General features: G+C 45.2%; 1 protein-coding gene across 10 annotated transcripts in view; it reads right to left on the minus strand.

The window, feature by feature from the left end:
- Positions 1 to 1,885: 1,885 nt before the first annotated feature.
- LOC309858020 (mitochondrial ornithine transporter 1-like) overlaps positions 1,886 to 20,006 on the minus strand; it is a 30,018-nt gene continuing 11,897 nt past the window's right edge. For 2 of the 10 annotated variants that reach the window (XM_082750701.1, XM_082750702.1), the window contains 6 exons: positions 12,573 to 12,949; positions 10,180 to 11,832; positions 9,525 to 9,694; positions 8,416 to 8,574; positions 7,190 to 7,345; positions 2,195 to 2,626 (listed from right to left, as the gene is read on the minus strand). In XM_082750701.1, the coding sequence (XP_082606827.1) occupies positions 11,775 to 11,832; positions 12,573 to 12,778 (264 nt within the window). In that variant the 5' untranslated portion in view covers positions 12,779 to 12,949 and the 3' untranslated portion in view covers positions 2,195 to 2,626; positions 7,190 to 7,345; positions 8,416 to 8,574; positions 9,525 to 9,694; positions 10,180 to 11,774. Of the gene's footprint in view, positions 2,061 to 2,194; positions 2,627 to 3,310; positions 3,429 to 6,110; positions 6,244 to 6,905; positions 7,346 to 8,415; positions 8,575 to 9,524; positions 9,695 to 10,179; positions 11,833 to 12,572; positions 12,950 to 20,006 lie in introns of those variants that run through there. The other 8 variants (XM_082750697.1, XM_082750699.1, XR_014308011.1 and 5 more) reach the window with 7 other exon arrangements.

Here is a 20,006-nt window from a genome sequence, read left to right on the forward strand (position 1 = left end):
AATGTTTGGATGCAGCTGTCTAATATCTAACTCCAGATGAGGGTAAGAGGAAATTAGACTGTTTAAGACCCATTGTCGGATGTCTGAAGCAAGCAACACATGAGCAGGAAAGGTGGCATGTTACCTGATTTTTTTCTAGAAAGGTGAAGAGATGAAATTCTGTCTCAGAAGCTAAACTGTATGTCTCCCCCCCACCCCACCTCCAGCCTTATAAATTGACCTTTAGGAGACAAAGTTGGGCTTAAAGCTTTGTCTTTTAAAGACGGAATCCAAGCAAGACCCAAATGATTCACTATTGACACACTGTTAGCTGTCATATTTTTCTCTTTAATCCATAATGTTAATCGGTGAGACATTTTGCTCTTTGTTCTAACGAGCCTAACTTTATTTCCTTCAGGTGTAGGAAAAGGCAATGGCACTGATCTCAGCAGAGCCAGATCATCTTTTTCGGCTCTGCTTCCAAAAACTGTCAGGTAAGAGATAGCATGCAAACTGGAAATTCTGGTGTTTGTTTCAAATCTCAATGTCAAACTGCATGTGCAGTGTTAGCAGTGTCCCAAGTGACTCTGCCTCTGATGTCCAATGGGACTGCATTGAGAGAAGTAACTGAAGAGTGGCTGGAAGGGGACATATATACCTCTTTCCCCTAAGCGATGGGACCTGGTAGTCTGTTTTCTTAAATGTTGAAGTGCCTTGGACTATCCTAAAGCAGTAAGAAGCTTTACCAGGTCTTAAGAAATACAAACCCTCCAAATTCTCTCTCCAGGTTTGTGTCTCTTCTCCTATTACTTCCCCACCACCACCCCTTGCCCTTTGTCCCACGGAAGGCACGCACCCAGACCCGATCCTTGACTTCTGTTCTTATCTCTGCACATACTCTACTCTTGGTTCTGCTCATCCATTCCCCTGCCGCAAACTATTATTTTTTCTTCCATCCGCTCGCACAGACTTATGAGCAGCCCCCACGTGGTAGGTGCAGGACACCTACCTAGACAGCTTCTGCCCCAACGATGGAACTGTGTGTGTCAATCCAGATTTGTCAGATGAGCTTTCCCTCTGCTTCTGCAAGTGACACCAGAATTCTCTCACTGAGGCCTCACGATGTAGAATCCTGGAGTCTCTCCTGGCCGTGCCCCCAAATCCAGTCAGCACTTCCTATTGATTTTACCTTGGGAATCTCTCCCCCACTCTCTCCATTCCTTTCTGTTCCCATTGTCACGCCCAGTCCGGCACCTCATTTGCTCATGCCTGGATTTCTACAGTGGTCTCCCTACCTGTCCCTTCTCTTCATGCTATACAGTGTCGAGAGACCGGCAATATGCAGGTCTTCCTCTGCTCCTACTTGAAAAGCAGTAAGTGGAGCAGAAGAACAATGCACTCTGTGCCTCTAGTCAAAGCCAGTCAGTATCTTTGGCTCAGTATATCTGCAAAATAAAAACCACATCTCCCGGGTTGTGAGGATTAGGTTAGATAATGTATGTGAAGTTGCTTTGTGAGCTATAATCACTGTTATAGGTGATAACTGTCGGGCCACTTTGTCACATAGGAATTGCCCCACCCCCATGCTTCCACAATTTTTCTTATTTCCTGGCTCTTGAACCTTTTAAGATATTTTCCTATCATACCTGAGACCTGAGCTTATTTCCTTCAGTAACTTGACCTACCGACTCCATTCCAGGTAGACGGGGTGCCTTCTGGCCCTTGGGACTCAACACTCTCATTTCTGTTTCATGTGTTCCATGTCTTTCCTCTCCCTCCCCCACACCACCCAGTCTGCACAGCGTTCTCTTTCAGAGCTCCTCGTGTATACAAATCCTTGCACACACACTTGCACTACTGTGCAAGGGCCAATCAGTTACAAAGAAATACTCAGGATAGCCCCAAAGTCCTTCATTCCAGAAACATGGCCAATCTTTGGTCACTCCATCCAGTAGTTGGCTATGGACAAGGCCTATGAGACCATCAGCAAGCACCTTTTTAATAAAACATGACCAATCACATACTGTTTTTTGAATGTGAATGCCAACTTTAAAACTGAGCTTCGTAGTGTGTCCTGGCATCTGCAAATCAAATGACACACGTTCAACAGTGACATTTAAATTCTGAAGGAAAAGGGAATATTTCACTTTTCAGCAGTGCAGTACCATACCCTCCAAACATGTTGGCCTTTTAAAAATGTAAACAGTATTCCAACTTAATAGAAACAATGATTCACATTTATTTATATGTGTAATGGCTGCACTCTGAGACCAAGTGTAAATGATAAATCCAGGAAGCCGCAATAAGCAAACTGAACTTCTCCATTTATCCACCCATTAGCTAGGGTTACGGTTCTGAGTTCCGTGTGAACATTCAGAGATCATTCTTGATGCGGAAACAGCATGACAATCCATGGACTTTGAGGATAAGGCCACAGTGGTTCTCAACACTAACCCTATATTTTACATAATGAAGAATGGGGGACTTGAGGATTTCTTGGTTTCTATAAATTGAGGGCAGGAGTGCCATTCTGCCTTACACAGATCTTGGAGATTAAGCCATTTCTACTAGAGCCATACCTGTTATTTTGTACAAAAGATGTATGGAACCAAAAGAAAAATGGACAGTTGTCATATTTAGGAAGATCCTAAAATTAAAAAAAAAAAAAAAAAGTTAACTTTCGTAGTAAAAATGATACTAAAAACTAATTCCAAAGAGATTAAAATTTCTCCTTTTCCCTCCTTTCTATATATGTTGAACAATTAGAGCCCTTAGACACACAGCACTTAACCTCTATAACCCTCCGCTCACGACACAAAGGAGACTTTAAGAAATGGCTTTTTCTTGCCATTCCTATCAAAATTTAAGGAAAGGTGTTTTTTTTTCTATATACATTAGACAATAGTCCTCCAACCTAGTTTACATCATGCTGACCGGAGACCAATGCCACTTTATGTCCAAAGACCTCATCCATTTCTACAAGCAGCAGTTACACTGATAGTTGACTGTCAGTATTAATGACAAGAATACCCACACATGAGAGAGTTTTCATCTCATGGCCCTTGAAAATCACAAAATTAAGCAACACTGCTCAGGCCAGTACTACTTGTAGTGGAGCTCCTGCTTCAGACCACTGACTGAGCGAGTGTTCAGACCGGCTTCAGGGATCAAAGGGGAGCCATCTGGTATGGGAACCACCGAGGTCACTTGCTTCCACACACATACCATTTCACTATTGAACAGATTCTCCCATAACATGGAGCAAGCAGGGGATGGAGGGGGGCACAAACTTTAACTTGATCAATACTGTTAGTTGTTGGGAGTTTTCAGCTCAGGTCACGATCCCAGGGTCTGGGGATCCAGCCCCACATCTGGCTCTCTGCTCTCTGCTTGGCAGGGAGCCTGCTTCTCTCTCTCTCTCTGCATGCCTTTCTGCCTACTTGTGATCTCTGTCAAATAAATAAAATCTTTAAAAAACAAAATCAATAGTCTCCCATTTCAAAATAACTTTCTAGTGACTAAACTGGGAAATCTTTTTTTTTTTATTATTAACTAAAGATTATTATTCCAGAGAAACTTCTTCCCTATCTAAAAATTCGTTCCTGAGTCTGGAAGTTCTCTAGAATTCTAGTTCTCTAGTACTTGAAGGAGGACTGAGTTAGTGGGAATAGTAGAAATAGCCACTGAGGACTATGGGTCTTGCTTGTGGGGGACAAGAGCTCTCTTGCAGACTCTGCAGGGAAAAGGATATCGGGTGTCAGCAATACAAACACAGCTCTGTCAGAGCCACGCCACTTATTTAGGCTTCGGTCTCCATGAGGGAGTTCCTTGGGACGGTGGGCTGCTGCAAGCTGTGGATACCGCGGTGCATGGAGATGGTGCGACCTCTCTGTGAACTGGCTAAGGGAGGACTCACTATGGTAGAGTGGACAGCTGAGGCAGAAGGAGCATTTCGGGAATTACAAACAGCCTTACTGACTGCCCCAACATTGGCCATCCCAGATGTTACCAAGCCCTTCCACTTGTATGTGCCAACGGAGGCACAGGAGAGGGACTAAGACTAACCCTGGTTGGCCTTCTGTGCTTGAAACATGTTTCTTCTTTCCTAGGCTTTACCTTCCACGAAATGAAATCGATAATCCCCATGAAAAAAAAAAAACATGGAAAATCTACCATGAGGAGTTTGCAGTCGAGCTGTATTTTGATGAAGTGAGATACTAGAATCCTGTTCTCCACCATCCCTGCCACACATTTAGGTCTCCTAACCGTCCTTCCTTGCATGTATACTTACAGTACATTTACATACACATTTTTGACACCTTAAGTATATACATTATAAAAGGTTAGTGGTCCTTTTTCTTTCCTGAAGGATGTATGCCAGAGTTGAGAGAACTACTGTTCCTGGGGACTGTGTGCCAAAGTTAAGAGTTCAAAATAACATTTAAAATGATTCCTCACAATATTGCATGAGGTTTATTATGTATTTTTGGGTAAGTAGTCCCTGCTACTTAGTCATTTCTAAGCTATTTAACAAACCTCCGATTGGCAAAGTACGAGGCTTGAGCCCATAGGAACGTTCCCATAAACAGTCCCTGCTGAGCTTGTGATACAAGGTTCAATTACACAGGCAGTCCTTGGAGGACAAGAGAATCTGGGTAAACATAAGCAGACATTACAGCAGATTCTTTCTCTTTGTAACATCACCGTGAAGTCAAAGTAAATGTCTGCCTATTAAAGTACAGCCCCTGACACAGACTCTGCTCCCAGCCAACTTCACTTAAATGTAGGGAACTCTGTGAAGATCATCTTTTCACTATAAACACTGGTTAGTCCAGTGTCCACAGGGAATCCTATGCTCTACGTTGCTGTATGTTGTTTTATTCTAAGTACCTTAACGTCATTATGTATATGCTTATATATTTATATATTATATAAATAAAATATCCTTATTTATGAACATGCCTGGATGCAGGTGCTCTTTTTCCCTCCAAATAGCCCTCAAAGGGTCTCAGCTACCAGTGCAACAGCCCATGTAAAGGCTCTTTAGGAAAAGCTCTGACTACATTACTTGCTGTAATTCGTGTTACAGAAACACATGTTGCCGCTAAACAGTTTGTACTGTTCCCTTGAACATGCACGCAGCCATAAGCCAGAGGGGCAGACCAGGTGGCAGACTTATGGACAGGGGGCAGGGGTGGGGGGTAGATACTTAGCTGGCACTAAGGAGAAAACCCCAATTTTCAAGACTTGCTTTTTGAAAGAAGATTACAGTTAGGGTTCCTCTTCCCTAACCCTCCAAGATGCATCCAAATTCCTGGCCATTGAGTTGCTACACTCTTATGCTTTTGCTCACATAAGGACAATTTACAGGCTTGCCTCCTTACATCCTGACATAAATACTTCCTTGAACAACTCGAGAATCTTACATCATGGTACATCAGAATGATACTGTTTTGTTTTGTTTTGTTTTCAAATAGATCGGACTACCCTGGAATAGAATTATCCAAAACATAATAGGAAATATAGCTATTTTTAAAAAATAGAACAGTTTCCTGCTACATCAACCCCATCCACACAACCAGGCAGAAGAAGAATGCTGCTGGTGGGCCAACTTGCACAGCTGCAGTATACAGAAAGAGCAGCTGCTCACTGCCCCGACCCTCTGGCTTCTGGCACGTGGGCTAGAGTTAGCACAGAGCCTCTGCAGAGAACAAAAAGCTTCAGGAAACCAGAGGTTTCACTCGAGGGGGACACTGTGCCAACAAGGACAGACACACACGGGACAGATGTTAGCAGAGTCAGCCTGCTTAAGAACACTGGTTTCTGAGAGAGCCCTAGCTGGTCTTGGAGCAGCACAGTGTGACGAGGCTTGCCTAAGTGGGGACAAGAAGGGACCCTCTTCCACCAGGTGACCTGGAGTTTTGTGGTGGTGGTTAGTGCATTCGTATGGCATAGCTAAATAAAATTACTTGGCTTGTTTCATTGCTTTGTAAAGTCACCCCCTATATACAGTCCTGAAAATCCACGGACTGCCAGTACCAAATGTAAAAGGCTCCAACCCAATAAGAAACATGGCAGTTAGCGATCCTGAGATAAATGTAAACAAAGGGGTCACCCCAAACATCACTCACTGTGGAGGACAAGCCCTCGGTTCTGTCCAGTTCCATCTGAAAGAGAACCTTGCCCACGAGCACTCTCCTTCAGTCACCAGACAGGGAACAAGGGCTTCTCTTGGCTTTGGCACTCTGCTCCCGGGAAGGGTTTCTGGTCGGTGGAGGCAGTGAGTGAGTGAGTGGGCCAAAGTGCATCAGCAGGCCAAAAAAGGTCCAAAGAAATAATCTGCAATCCTACCCAGGCCAGGACCCAGAGACGGAAGAAGCAGGCCTGCTGGCGGTCAGGGGCCTTCACAAAACACAGCAGCAGGGCCCCCTCCCCTCAGCACCTCCCTCAACCTAAGGCCCAGCAGAGGGGGAGTTCTTTGGGAGAGAAGGGGAGCTGGCACAGGTGAGGGGCGTGCTGCTCTCACCACACCTCACAATGTGTCAGGGGTCAAGATGATCCCACCTAGGAAGTGAATGGCACTATTTTAACAGTACAACATCTTGGGAAAGTCCAAGAGGCTTACTCCTAACTTAAATCGTGAACATGGAAGCCACACCAGTTTGCGGATATGTTCTCCTCTACAAAATCTACACAGATATTTCAGTTGTCAAGCACCACAGAAAAACTGAACTTCAGCCACATAGCACACAGTGCATGTACTAAGGTTCTAAATGAGAGCCTACATCTAGAGTAAGGAATCACTCATAGTCATCTTCATGAAACATGGTTACCTCAGAGTTTTTCTGGTGAGATCTGAGAATTAAACATGGAACCAAATGACGCCTTACTAACATGTAACGATGCAAGCTGCACGGACACATACAGGTTTACGAAAAGTCCTGAACGAACTATATTTAGCCTTTCAGATCCTGTGCAAAGCCGGCGGCTCACCCTAAATGTCCCACCAAATCCAAGAGCAGCAACTGAGTTCAATTTCAGTACGATTATGGGCAGAAATTAATAGGATAAAATGGAGGCCCTTTTCACAAAGTTTAAGATTTAGAGTATAAGGGAAGACCAAAAAAATAGAACTCCTATGAAACCAAACTAATTCCCCATTGGTCTTGTACTCCATGAAACCCTGAGAGGAACTGTCATGGTCACGTGCCTAGACTTGGACCTCGTTTCGCCAGGACACTTCAGTAGGCTTCGAACTGGCTCATCATCAGCTTCCTGCTGTATTCGTAGGCCAAAAAGAGCGCCCCATTGGCAGGGAACGCTCGGATCATTGTGGGTTTCAGTCCAGAATATAAGGCCGTTATTCCTAGAAGACAAGAAGTGATCAAAGACTGAGACGCCCCTTCTCAGAGAGACCCTGTGAAGCCGCAGAGCCCAGGGCTGGACACCGACAGATCCAGACAACACACTGAATGCCGACAAGGGACGGAAGGCTTCTGTCCAGGTGTCCCTGGACGAACGGGAAGGATGGAGGCTCACGGCAACGAGGCCAGGCATCCAGTGTTCCAGCAAATCTTGGCGACGCTCAGGTACCACACACGAGTCCCGGACTCACTCCTGGTACATGGACCAGGCAGCACGAGGCCTCACCTGGGCAGAGAGAAGCAGCCCCAGAACACAGGAGGGCAGCAGCCTCACAGATTCATTCGGGAGGACAAGGATCACAAGACACTGGGCCAAAAGCACAGTCCTGTGTCCACAGCTGGCACTGCCCAGACTGTTATGAAGATCCAAGTGGATGAGGGAGGCATAAGGGCTCTGCACAACTTTGAGGCTTTATGCAACTCTGGAGTATGAACTGAACCGTTTCCACACCCTGTGACCGCTCTCTCGGAAAATCAAGCCCGAGAAGTTCACATCCTGAGGTGAAAGATGTAGAGCGGATGCTGAAAGGACAGGTCTCTACTCACCAGAGGCACGATCCGGGCATTATACAAACATCTCCTAGAAAATCTTGATACTCCTACGTTAACTCTCAAAATTCAGAGCCAATCACCTTCAGGAAGTCTGAGCATTATGGACTTGCAGCATGTTCTTTTAAGTCCTTTAGTGGTTCTGTTAGAGATCCTTTTCTGATACTATCTATACTCTATGGAACAAGGGGTGCTGAATTCCAAGCATTTGTCCCCTTAGGCACAATCTGGAGTTTTAAAGTTCCCTCCGGGCTATTTAGAACAAAGAATCCTGGCCCAGAAGTGAGGAACAAGGACAGCAAACATTCTTGAGGATGGAAGCAAGCGAAGGCAGGGGCGCTAGAAGAAGGACAGGGGGCAGGGGAAGAGAGCAACCACACACACGTGATCGACCTCCACGAGGGTTACAGCGAAATGACCGGTCTAGACATACCCACTCCATTTCTGCAATGAGCAGACTCACCTTCATTTTTCACAATGCTTATAAAGGTTCCGATAAATCCTGCCTGTTTTCCAGACACGGAAAGAACTTGAATTCTGGATTTGACGCAATCCATTGGGTATACAGCAAGCCAGAGGCAGATCCCACCAACTCCACCGCTTAACATCAAAGGGACAGGGCCTGGAGGAGGAAAGCAGCCAACAGCATTTTTGTCTCAAGGACAGCATTTCCAGAGGTCAAGGTGGTAGTGGGTGCAGGTAGATGCAAATAAAAATGCTGATACTTCGGGCACCTGTGGTTCAGTCAGTAAGGCATCTGCCTTCAGCTCAGGTCCTGATCTCAGGGATAGAGCCCCCTTTGGGCTCTCTGCTCAGAGGACACAAGGTTCCATGTGGCACTCTGGGTCTGCCCCTCATCACAGGACCAGATCAGTGCTGGTCACTGTGGCGCTGTGGCCCTGCTGGCCTGCCCTCCGAAGGACTGGCCCACACAGAACCAGCAGGCCCCCAGCAACATGGCAACCCGCCCCCCACCCCATGGGAATGAGAACAGTGGCCACTGAAACACGGGTCACGTTTTTTCCAACACTCTCAGTCTGCAGTATTTCATTATGTTAATGCCCCACAGCCCTGATTCTTCCTTTACCATGAAAGACAAAGTTGTCTTATTAAACACGACAGTTAAGCCTGGGAGCGTGCCTAACCCCAGAATAAGCCAAAAACACTGAAGTGATGTGTTTCAGAATTAACAAGTAATCATTCATGCAAGCCAAACATTGACATGATTGCGTCAAGCAGGTACACAGGACAAGCTAGAAAGAATGACACTTTTCAGTCCTCTGGAAACACACTCAAGATTTGTTACCAAGTTTTATGCTTATTGCAAAATGCTTTACAGGTGATTTCCAACAGGAAAGTAATTTCTATATTCTCCCCTAAAATGTTACTCCAGTAAAGAAGTCTGGGATGCACAGCTTCACCCTCGTAGCAAGGACATGAGTTCACCCAGAGGAAGGTGCCAAGGTCCTTTCCAAACCTCCAGAAACCTCCGTGCCTAGCAGACCCCCACAGCCTCTGCAATAAGCAGGCCAGTGTGGGGCCCGGCCCGGCCCAGCCCAGCCAAATGCTTACCTAGCTCATCCTTCCATCTTCCTGATGCAAAAAACGACCTGCTCAGCTCTCAGCCACCAAAGAAGAGGAAATAGCCGGGCACCTCTCGGAGTAAGGTGCTGGAGAGGCCGTGGTAGAAGCCCAAGGGGCAGTCCTTCCTGAGGACGCTCTTCCCCATGGACCAGACTGTGCTGCAGGGAGACAGGGAGCTGTGCTTAGGGCAGGGGAAATGGGGGGCTGGGGATGAGGCTGGCACTTCCACCCCTGTGGCAGGCTTGGCTAAACCCTGGGCAGGCAGGGAATGGCTGATTCTAGAAACTCAGGGGCCCAAATTCTGAAAATGAGGCTTCTGCAGGTAGGAAATCTCAGAGAAGCACAGATCCTATTACTTTAGGACAACTGTTCTCACCTGAACTATCCAACAGCTAGGAAATATCATTAAAGTGTGTATTGATAGAGACTTGTGTTCGGTCACAAGAGCTCTGCTGGCACCCGGGACTGGGCAGGAAGAGTGAGCTGCTCACAGGATGACTGGCTCCCTGACTCTCACCTATTAAGCCAGCAGCCTGCGTCACCTAACCACCAGGACACCACACCCCCGTGAGGCAACCCTCTCCCCAGCTACGGAGATCCCCTCCCAAGCTTTCCCCAAACCGTGAGCAAAAGCCTTACAGACCGAGCACAAGCAACTGTCCGGGGTTCTTTTAAACCGTCACACAAACGGACATCAGACAGGAAGAGAAAATCAAGGGACGCCTCCAATCTCAGCCCCAACCTTCTGGTCCCCGGTGACCTGGCATCGGGGCCATGGGTAGACGGAGGGCAGGCCCAAGCCTGTCTGCTTCCAGAAGAGTTGGTGGGGAGCGAGGCTTTCTTCCAGGAGGGAGACCCTGCTTGTGTTCCAGACTTGCTTCTCATTTCAGAGAATCGGGTATGAGGCCATTACCCAGTGACATGCAACTCTGCTGGTGCTCAGGTTCTAGCGAATGGAAACTGTCCAACATGGTTCACACGTACCCAGCGGACTGTCAAGACCAAAGCTTCAGGTGGCTTCTGCAGTCTTTCAGCCAGCCTGCAGATCCAGGCTTCATTTCCCTCGGGCACCCTTCATCAATTTGCTGACCAGCAGCCAGAACGGCCAGGTTTGTGGGAACAAAGATGGCATCGATCGGTGTGGAAGCCCTTCAGCCTAAGAGTCGGGGGCCTGAGTATGAGCACGCTGTTCTAGTGCAACATCAAAGTCAAAGCACACCTGCAGTGGACTCTGAGTCCTTTCCCCTACCTGGGCGCCCAGTGAGGCACGTGGGGCCCCAGGCTGCACCTGCAGGAGAGGTGTTAGACCCAGAACTGAAACCACAGCGGACACAGGATGGGATTTGGTAAGAATCGGCTGCTTATCTCCCATTCAACAAACATGTAACTGAACCCTCCTGCTCTTAGGACCCCATGTGGACAAAGGTCAAAAGAGAACTGAACTCGAGGAGGCATTCAAGCCAAGGACATGCAAATATTTACGGTATCATTGCTGAAATTCATCGTAGGCTCTTCCAAGCAGGGCTTTCCTTTCATTGCCTCTACTGACCAGGTCTTCCTCTAGACCTGAATCCTAACACAGTCCAGATCCCCGACTCTGGTCTTACGGCAAGAGTACTGGACGGGGACTCGGTCTTGTGCTCAGTTATGAGCTCAAGTAATAGGGTCCTAAGCCAGTATCTGCAAATGGGAGTCCCCACCTTTAAACAGAACAGTAGGGGCTCTGCTGCTCTCACAGATCATGAGGAGGGATGAACAAAACAGAACAGGTGTGGGTGCTCCAGCTCCATCAACTCTAAGGTGGCCATTCCCTGCCAGGTAATAAGCAAACACTGTTCGTTCTGTGGGATGAAGACGCAGCTCCCTCCTGCCTCACCAGGACGGGAGAGGAGGGTACGGGGTGAGACCACATGAAACAGAATGGCTTCTTGGCTGGAGGACTTCCTCCAGGACCTCATGTGGCTGCTTCCTACCTCCATCTTCTCCATAAGGCATCCTCCTCTGGGAATGTCGCAGGGGACCTAAATGTCCCATCTTGTCCCAGAGAAAGTGTCCCCCTCTAGCAGGAAGAGTGACAGTCGCTACAGTGTTCTTTCTGTCAGTCTCTAGCATGAGATCCCACACTCTCCTGGTTTCTCTCCTGCTTATTTCTTTACTTCCTCCTCCTCTTCATGACCCCTTCTGTGTGGAAGGTCCTGGAATCCATGTGCAGCCCTCTATAGATGCTATCTCCCTGGGTCATTCCACCCAGTCCCAAGCTATTAAAAAACACGTTCCATCCATGAAGACAAAACTCCTGCGAACAAAAGGGCATGTCTTTGAGATCACTAGGCGTCTCCAGAGAACACTTCTGCACAAAAGGGGCCTACAGTCGGGTGGACCGGAGTTGCAAATGGGTTTCCAGTTCCTACCGAAACAACCCATACAGCTATCTGCCCAACCATGAACCTGATACAATTTTCAATGACTTAAAATAAATCAACGTTCAAAAAAGGAAGGGCTACACATGCCAGTGGTTCCTGAATCCTCTATGGTCTCTGTGTAAATAAATATGCAAGGGAGGACGCAGCACAAGCCGAAGTCTGATGTTTGGGCTGACTTGGCCAAAGAGTCAGTCCATCCGCATCTTCACAGATGCTTCCAGCTCCTCCTAAAATTCCAAGTTGCTCTCCAGCCTGTCTGGCTCAGGCAGCTTCTTCCAGTCCTCTGCACTCTGATGAAGGGGAACCCAAAGCTCGGCTCACAAGTTGCACCTGTGGCTCCCGTCCAGCCCTGGTGCCCACAAGAGAAGCAGTACCACCAGGGCATCTGAAAAGCATCTTCCTGAAGAACAGCAGAATGTAAGGGCACCTCCTTATTCACGGTGCATTACTGACCAGCATTCTGCAAGTTTTACATGACAACTTCACAATCAGAAACAATGTGGTTATTTTAAAAAAGGAAACACTCTTCCCATAAGGTATCATACAAATTTTGACTGGGCAACAACGTTTTCTTTATAAACAAAGGAAGAAATTGTTAGTACCCACAAATCACCTCAGCCTGGCCTGCTTCTCCAATCCAACCACCTTCCGCACCACCTGTTGGCAGAAGCCGTAGCACATGAAGAGGACCGAGTTCTCAGCAATGTTGGCGATCAGCGCTGGGTTGGTCCCCTTGTAGAAGCCACGGAAGCCCACCTGGGAGCAGGTCTTCAGGCAGCAGTCGGTGAGGCCCCGGTACAGGTCAGGGAACGTCTGCATCTTCACTTTCAAGGTGTCAAAGAGGTGCCCCGTCAGGCACCTGGATAGTTCAGGTCCTGATCCCACGGTTGGGTCGAACCCCTCATTGGGCTGCTGCTCAGTGGGGAGACAGCTTCTCCCTCTCCCTCTGTCTGCTGATCCCCCTGCTTATGCTCAGTAAATAGATAAAATCTAAAGGAAAAATAAAGTAAAAGAAAAAAATTTGAAGAAACTAATTACTAGTAATGACATTGAATCAGTAATCAAAAAACAAAACAAAAACCTCCCAACAAACGAAATTGGACTAGATGGATTCACAAGTGAATTCTATCAAACACAAAGGAGAGTTAATCCCTATCTTTCAAACACCATTCCAAAAAAAATAGTAAACTTCCAAATTCATTCTAGGAGGCCAGCACTACCCTGACCTCAAAAGTGAAGATAGTAGAAAAAAAATTACAAGCTAACTTGTCTGATGAACACAGCTGCAAAAATTCCCCTCAATAAAATAACAGCGAATGACATTCAACAATACAGGAAAAAAAATCCTTCAGCAAGATCAAGCAGGCTTTATTCCAAGGATGCAAGGGTGGTTTCAATATTCTGAAATTGATCAGTGGAATGCACCAATTAGCAAGAGGACAAAAGCCATATGATCATTTCAAATACAGAGAAGCATCTGACAAAGTACACCATGAAATGGATGGATTTCAGCAGAGTAGGTTTAGAGGGAACACAACTCAGCATAATAAACCCACAGCTAACATCATACTCAATGGTGAAAAGCTGACAGTTCTCCCTCTATGATTAGAGACAAGACAGAGATGTCCATATTCACCACTTATTTAACATGGTACTAGAAGTCCTAGCCACAGGAATCACACGAGAAATACAAGGCATTCATGCTGCTGCCCCTCAGAACAATTTGTTACTTAAACTGTAACCCCTGGAGGATTTTACTAGTTACCAAGCACATTTAGATATGGCCTTAAGAAATACATATACTGACAACAGGTCTTTGGGGAGAAGGACGATATACGACCATGAAGCTGGGCAGCTGGGATGCCCGGCTCGCTCAGGGTGGAAGGCCGCCCCTTCACCAAAGCCGGGCAGCTGGAAACGCCCGGCCCGCCCAGGGCTGAATGCCGCCTGCTTCAGGGAAGCCTAGTATCCGGGAACGCCCAGTCAGCTCAGGGTGGCACGAAAACGCCTGCTTCCCTTATCCCTTGTCGCTCCTTTCTCTTCCCAGAAGCGCCCGTTGTTAGTTAGAGGAGTCCTATGAATGTGCTTGGTTAACTATAAACTTTACCCTCCTTCTTGCTTGTCTGCAAGACAAGATTAACGTTTGACCTTCATCAATCCTATTGGCTATTGTTTTCTATCCAATAAAAGTGAGACTGTGGAGTTGCTCGGGGCAGCAGTCCTTTTCCACTGCTGTCCCCTGCTCCCAATCTTTTGCAGTGACTTGTTTGTGCCTAATTCTTCTCTTGTCGCCAACTGGAAGCGGCACATTCAAATTGGTGAGGAAGAAGTTATGCTGTCACTATCTGCACAGGACATGATAGTACATACAGAAAACCTTAGGGGCACCAGGTGGCTCAGCTGGTTAAGCATCCAACTCTTGATATCAGCTCAGGTCTTACGCTCATGGTCATGAATTCAAGCACCTCATTGTGCACCACAGTGAACATGAAGTCTACTTTAAATAAAACTTCACAAAAAAGAACTTCACAAAAAGAAGACTTCACAAACAACAACAACAAAAACAAAAACTATTAGAGCTGATAAATGAAGAGGGTGCCTGGGTGCCTCAGTCATTAAGCATCTGACTTCGGCTCAGGTCATGACCCCAGGGTCCTGGGATCCAGCCCCATATCAGGCTCTCTGCTCAGCAGGGAAGCCTGCTTCTTCCCCTCCCATTCCCCCTGCTGTGTTACCTCTCTTGCCACGTGTCTCTCTCTGTCAAATAAATAAATACTGATAAATGAAGTAATTTGGAGGATACAAAATATACAGAAATCTGCTGCATTCTTTTACACTAATAACAAAGTAGCAGAAAAAGACATTAAGAAGACAATCCCACTTATAATTGCAACAAAAAGAATAAAAGACTTAGGAATAAACTTAACCAAGGAGGTAAAGACCTGTTCTCTGCAAGTTATACAGCAATGAGAAAGAGATTGAAGACAGCACAAATGGAACATTGTACCATGATTATGAATTAGAAGAACAAACATTGTTAAAATGTCCATGCTACCCAAAGCAAATCAATGGATTCAGTGCAATCCCTACCAAAATACCAGCAGCATTTTTCAAAGAATAGACAAATAATCCTAAAATTTGTATGGAAGCACAAATGTTGTTGAGTAGCCAAAGCAATCTCGAGAAAGAACAACAAAGATAGAGCTATTGCAATCCCAGATTTCTAGATATACTACAAAGCCTTTGGCGCAGGGACACGCGTGCGTGTGTATGTGTCCTCAGGCTGGATCCCTTTTTGAGGCACTGAGACACAGTTGTGCTGAAGACAAATACTGCTCTGCAAATAACTTCCTTGAAGATGAAGACTCTCACTGGATGATATGTATATATAGATGTATATAATATTTTTTAGTTTGGGAGAGTTGAGCGGGCCGGAAAAAATAAAAATTACTCTTCAGAAAAATAAAATACTTCTGTTTTGAATACTTATCAACAATGTCTCATGTGCAGTCAGAAATTGCTAGACTTGGCATGCCTGGTTGGCTGTCAAAAGAGCATGCAACTCTGGATCCCAGGGTTGTGAGTTCGAGCCCTACATTGGGAAAAAAGATTGCTTAAAAGTAAAATGTTGAGAGGAAGGAAGGAATTACTAGACTTTCACAAAGAAATAGGAAAATATCACCATAGGGAAAGAATTCGGTTGACAGAAAGTGACCAAAAGATGGCTCAGGTATTAGACTGAAAATGCAGAGACACGTCAGTAGTTGTCATGAAGAAGTTTAAAGGCTTGATAGAAAACCTGGACTTAGTGGTTGAAAAGATAAGACAATTTCTTAAAAATGACATGAAGGAGGGGAGACTAGGTGACTCAGTTAAGCATCTGCCTTCAGCTCAGGTCATGACCTCAGGGTCCTGGGATCGAAGCCCACATCGGACTCCCTGCTCAGCAGATAGCCTGCTTCTCCCTCTCTCTCTCTGCCCCTCTTGCCTCTCCCCCCACTGTTTGCACTTACACTTGTGCTCATTCACTTTTTCAAGTAAATAACTTAAAATCCTTTTTAAAATAGGACCTGAAGGAAATTTTAGAATGAAAAATCCAAAGAATTCTTGTACCAAAAAGGAGTAGTAACAAATAAAAGATATAGTCACATAAAAAAAAGGATTAAGAAAACAGAAGCAGCACACTCTAAAATAGTTGAGGATATTGAAAATTTGATTTTTAGAAGAAAAAAAGTAACTAGCAAATTAGATGAAGCTAAAGCATACAAGACAAACCAAGGCAAGGAATTACCCCATGATGGATCACAAAAACACAAACTCATGGGAAGTGGGGAAGAAGCCATAAGCAATACAGTTGATGGACGCAGAGACAGAGCATCCTACAGAAGAAACAGGAGAGAAGAGAGACATTGCAGAGGACGAACTGGTCAAAGCAAAGATGGGGAAAATATCCCTCTCAGTTTAAAGAATAAAGCAAATATTCTACAAACCTCCAGAGAAGCTGAAGGAGCAAGACTTGCATTGGCAGCAGACTTTTCATCAGCAACACTGAATATTAGTAAGCAATGGAGTTAATGTCTTCAACATTCTAAGGGAAAGTGATTTTGAATTTAAATTCTATATCCAGTTAAATGAGAATTTAGGCCTTAAGGGTGGTGAAGGACCTTTTCAGATATGTAAAGCCGCATCAAATTTACCAGCCAGAAATCATTTATGAAAGAATTACTGAAAGATACACTCCCACAAAATGAAAAAAGGAAGGAGGAAGATACAAATTCAAGAAAAAGTAGATAAAACTAATAAGCTCAAAGCATGGAACTGAGGAGGAAACTGGTGATGGCTTGAGCTATTTGTTAAAGAGGTAAAGGTTGCTGAGCCAGAGGAGCTGAAGATCTTAGAGACTCAGGAGGAAGGATCTTCAGTTGGAAGGAAAAACAAACCCTCAATAGGAAGACGGCTCAGAGTTAGAAGAGGAGGGAGGAAGGAGGCTTGAAGGCGCGGAAGAAGGGAGAAGAGGTGGCTTTGGAATAATGTGAGGAAAGGATTCCATCTTCCAATGCCATACTGTGGTAAATATGAAGCATGGAGTTGAGGGAATGACCAAAGATGTCTTGGAGGTTATTGTAACTAAAGAAGTAGAAGATTCTGAGCCAGAGGAGGAAGAAAGTTCAGGGTCGGAAATGGAAGTAGGTTTATAGGGGGATGAAGGAGAGGACTCTGAAGTAGAACATGTAAAGACTTGCCTTCCAGACTGAGAAAAGAGAGGCCTCCAATGGACTTAAAGAAATTGCAAAAATTATGTGGCTTGGGACTCAGATGAAAATTAGTGAAACCTTGGATGGAACAAAAACTCCAGAATAAAGAGGAAACAGATATGCTCATAAATCAAGGAATTGGGACAGTCTGTCTAACCTTGTGTTTGGCTTCTCCCTCAAAGTCACTAGAGATACGTTCTGGTAAGCAGAATAGGCATTTATGTACAAATTTCAGTACTCCCATGAGGAATCACCTGACTCCCATCAGGAATTACCATAGTTTGAAGGAAAACAGACACAAAATTCTGCAAACAAAGGTGCCAACACCTAAAGAAACAGATAATATAAGAGAAGAAAATTTTAGAAGAAGTGGATTAATAACTTCAAAGAGATAAAAGAGATTAGAAATATTAAAAATTATCATCCAGATGTCTTCGAAATAACTCCATAGATGCTCTGAATAGCAGAAGAGACATACTTGAAGAGACAAGGAATGATCTAGAAGATCAACATGAAGAATGTTCTAAGGTTACAATGCAAAGGGCCAAAGAGATAATAAAGAAAGATCCAGAGATAGAGGAGAGATCCAGAAGCTCCAACATCCATTTGACAGGAATTCCCGGAAAAGATAATAAAGGGAATGAAGCAGAGGAAATAATTAAGAATGGAATAAAACTTCCCAGAGCTAAAGAAAGATTCAAGTCTTTTTTTCTAAGGTTTTATTTATTTAAGAGAGAGAGAGTGCATGAGAGGGGGGAGGGTCAGAGGGAGAAACAGACCCCCTCTGAGCAGGGAGCGGGACGTGGGACTGGATCTCAGGACTCCAGGATCATGATTTGAGCCAAAGGCAGTTGCTTAACCAACTGAGCCACTCAGGTGCCAAGAAAAATTCAAGTCTTGAGACTGTCAGTGCTTATCAAATACTCAGTAAGATTGATGAATAGAGACTCCTAGATATCTGGGAATTCCAGGGATAAAAAAAATCATAAATCCCTTCTTGGCCATCAGCTCCAGACTTACCCCATCTAACCTCACCTATATTCCCAAACCCCATCACTTTCACAGTCAGTCTTACTGGAGTTACAAAGAGCCAAAGAGAAAGGGCCTGTTTTATATCTTCTAGATCTCTGTAAAAATTGAATATGCTAATGCCTGGAAAGATGATAGTTGAGGAATTTGCACTGTCATGTTCCTGAACACTGCATACACGACCTACAAATAAGGGAAAGTCATATTGTTAAAAGTTTATTTCTTGGAGGAGGAGTCAAGATGGCGGAGAAGTAGCAAGCTGAGACTGCTTCAGAGCCGGAGATCAGCTAGATAGCTTATCTAAAGATTGGAAACACCTGAAAATCCATCGGCAGATCGAAGAGAAGAAGAACAGCAATTCTGGAAACAGAAAAACAACCACTTTCTGAAAGGTAGGACCGGCGGAGAAGTGAATCCAAAGCGACGGGAAGATAGACCCCGGGGGGAGGGGCCGGCTCCTGGCAAGCGGCGGAGCAACCGCGCACAAAATCAGGACTTTTAAAAGTCTGTTCCGCTGAGGGACATCGCTCCAGAGGCTAAACAGGGGCGAAGCCCACGCAGGGTCAGCGTGGCCTCAGGTCCCACAGGGTCACAGAAGGATCGGGGGTGTCTAAGTGTCGCAGAGCTTGCGGGTATTGGAACGGGAAAGCCAACTGCAGAGACGGAGCCGACAGTAAGCTCACAGCTTGGTGTTACCTTGAACCGATCGCAGGCTTGGTGAGCTCGGAGCGCGGCCGGAGGTCAGGCAGACGGGAGTAACTGGGCGCTGTTCTCTGAGGGCGCACTGAGGAGTGGGGCCCTGGGCTCTCGGCTCCTCTGGGCCGGAGACCAGGAGACCGCCATTTGTGTTCCCGTCCTCCGGAACTCTACTGAAAGCGCTCAGGGAACAAAAGCTCCTGAAAGCAAACCCGAGCGGATTACTCACCCCGGCCCCGGGTAAGGGAGGTATAATTCCGCCTGGGGCAAAGACACTTGATAATCACTACACCAGGCCCCTCTCCAGAAGATCAACAAGAAATCCAGCCGAGACCAAGTTCACCTACCAAGGAGTGCGGTTTCAATACCAAGGAGAGCAGCAGAATTCCAGAGGAGGAGAAAGCCAAGCACGGAACTCATGGCTTTTTTCCTGTGATTTTTTTTTAGTCTTGCAGTTAATTTAATTTTTTCTTTTTCATTTTTTTTTTCTTTCTTTTTCTTCTCGCCTTCGGGTAAAATTTTTTTTTTTTAACTGTTACCTTTTTCTTTTTTAAAGATTTTTTACTAGTTTATCTAATATATATATTTTTTCTTTTTTACATTTTTCTCAGGTGTTTTCTTTTTTTAAAAATTTTTTTTTCTTTTCTTTTTTTTTTCTTTTCTTTTTTCTTTTTTTTTTTTCTTTCTTTCTTTTTGAACCTCTTTTTATCCCCTTTATCCCTACTCACAATTTTGGATCTCTTCTAATTTGGTTAAAGCATATTTTCCTGGGGTTGTCGCCACCCTTTTAGTATTTTAATTGCCCCTTCATTTACTCTTATCTGGCCAAAATGACAAGACGTAAAAATTCAACGCAAAAAAAAGAACAAGAGGCAGTACCGAAGGCTAGGGACCTAATCAATACAGACATTGGTAATATGTCAGATCTAGAGTTCAGAATGACAATTCTCAAGGTTCTAGCCGGGCTCGAAAAAGGCATGGAAGATATTAGAGAAACCCTCTCGAGAGATATAAAAGCCCTTTCTGGAGAAATAAAAGAACTAAAATCTAACCAAGTTGAAATCAAA

Source organism: Mustela nivalis (assembly GCF_964662115.1).
Source record: "Mustela nivalis genome assembly, contig: HAP1_SCAFFOLD_1742, whole genome shotgun sequence".
Lineage (NCBI taxonomy): Eukaryota > Metazoa > Chordata > Mammalia > Carnivora > Mustelidae > Mustela > Mustela nivalis.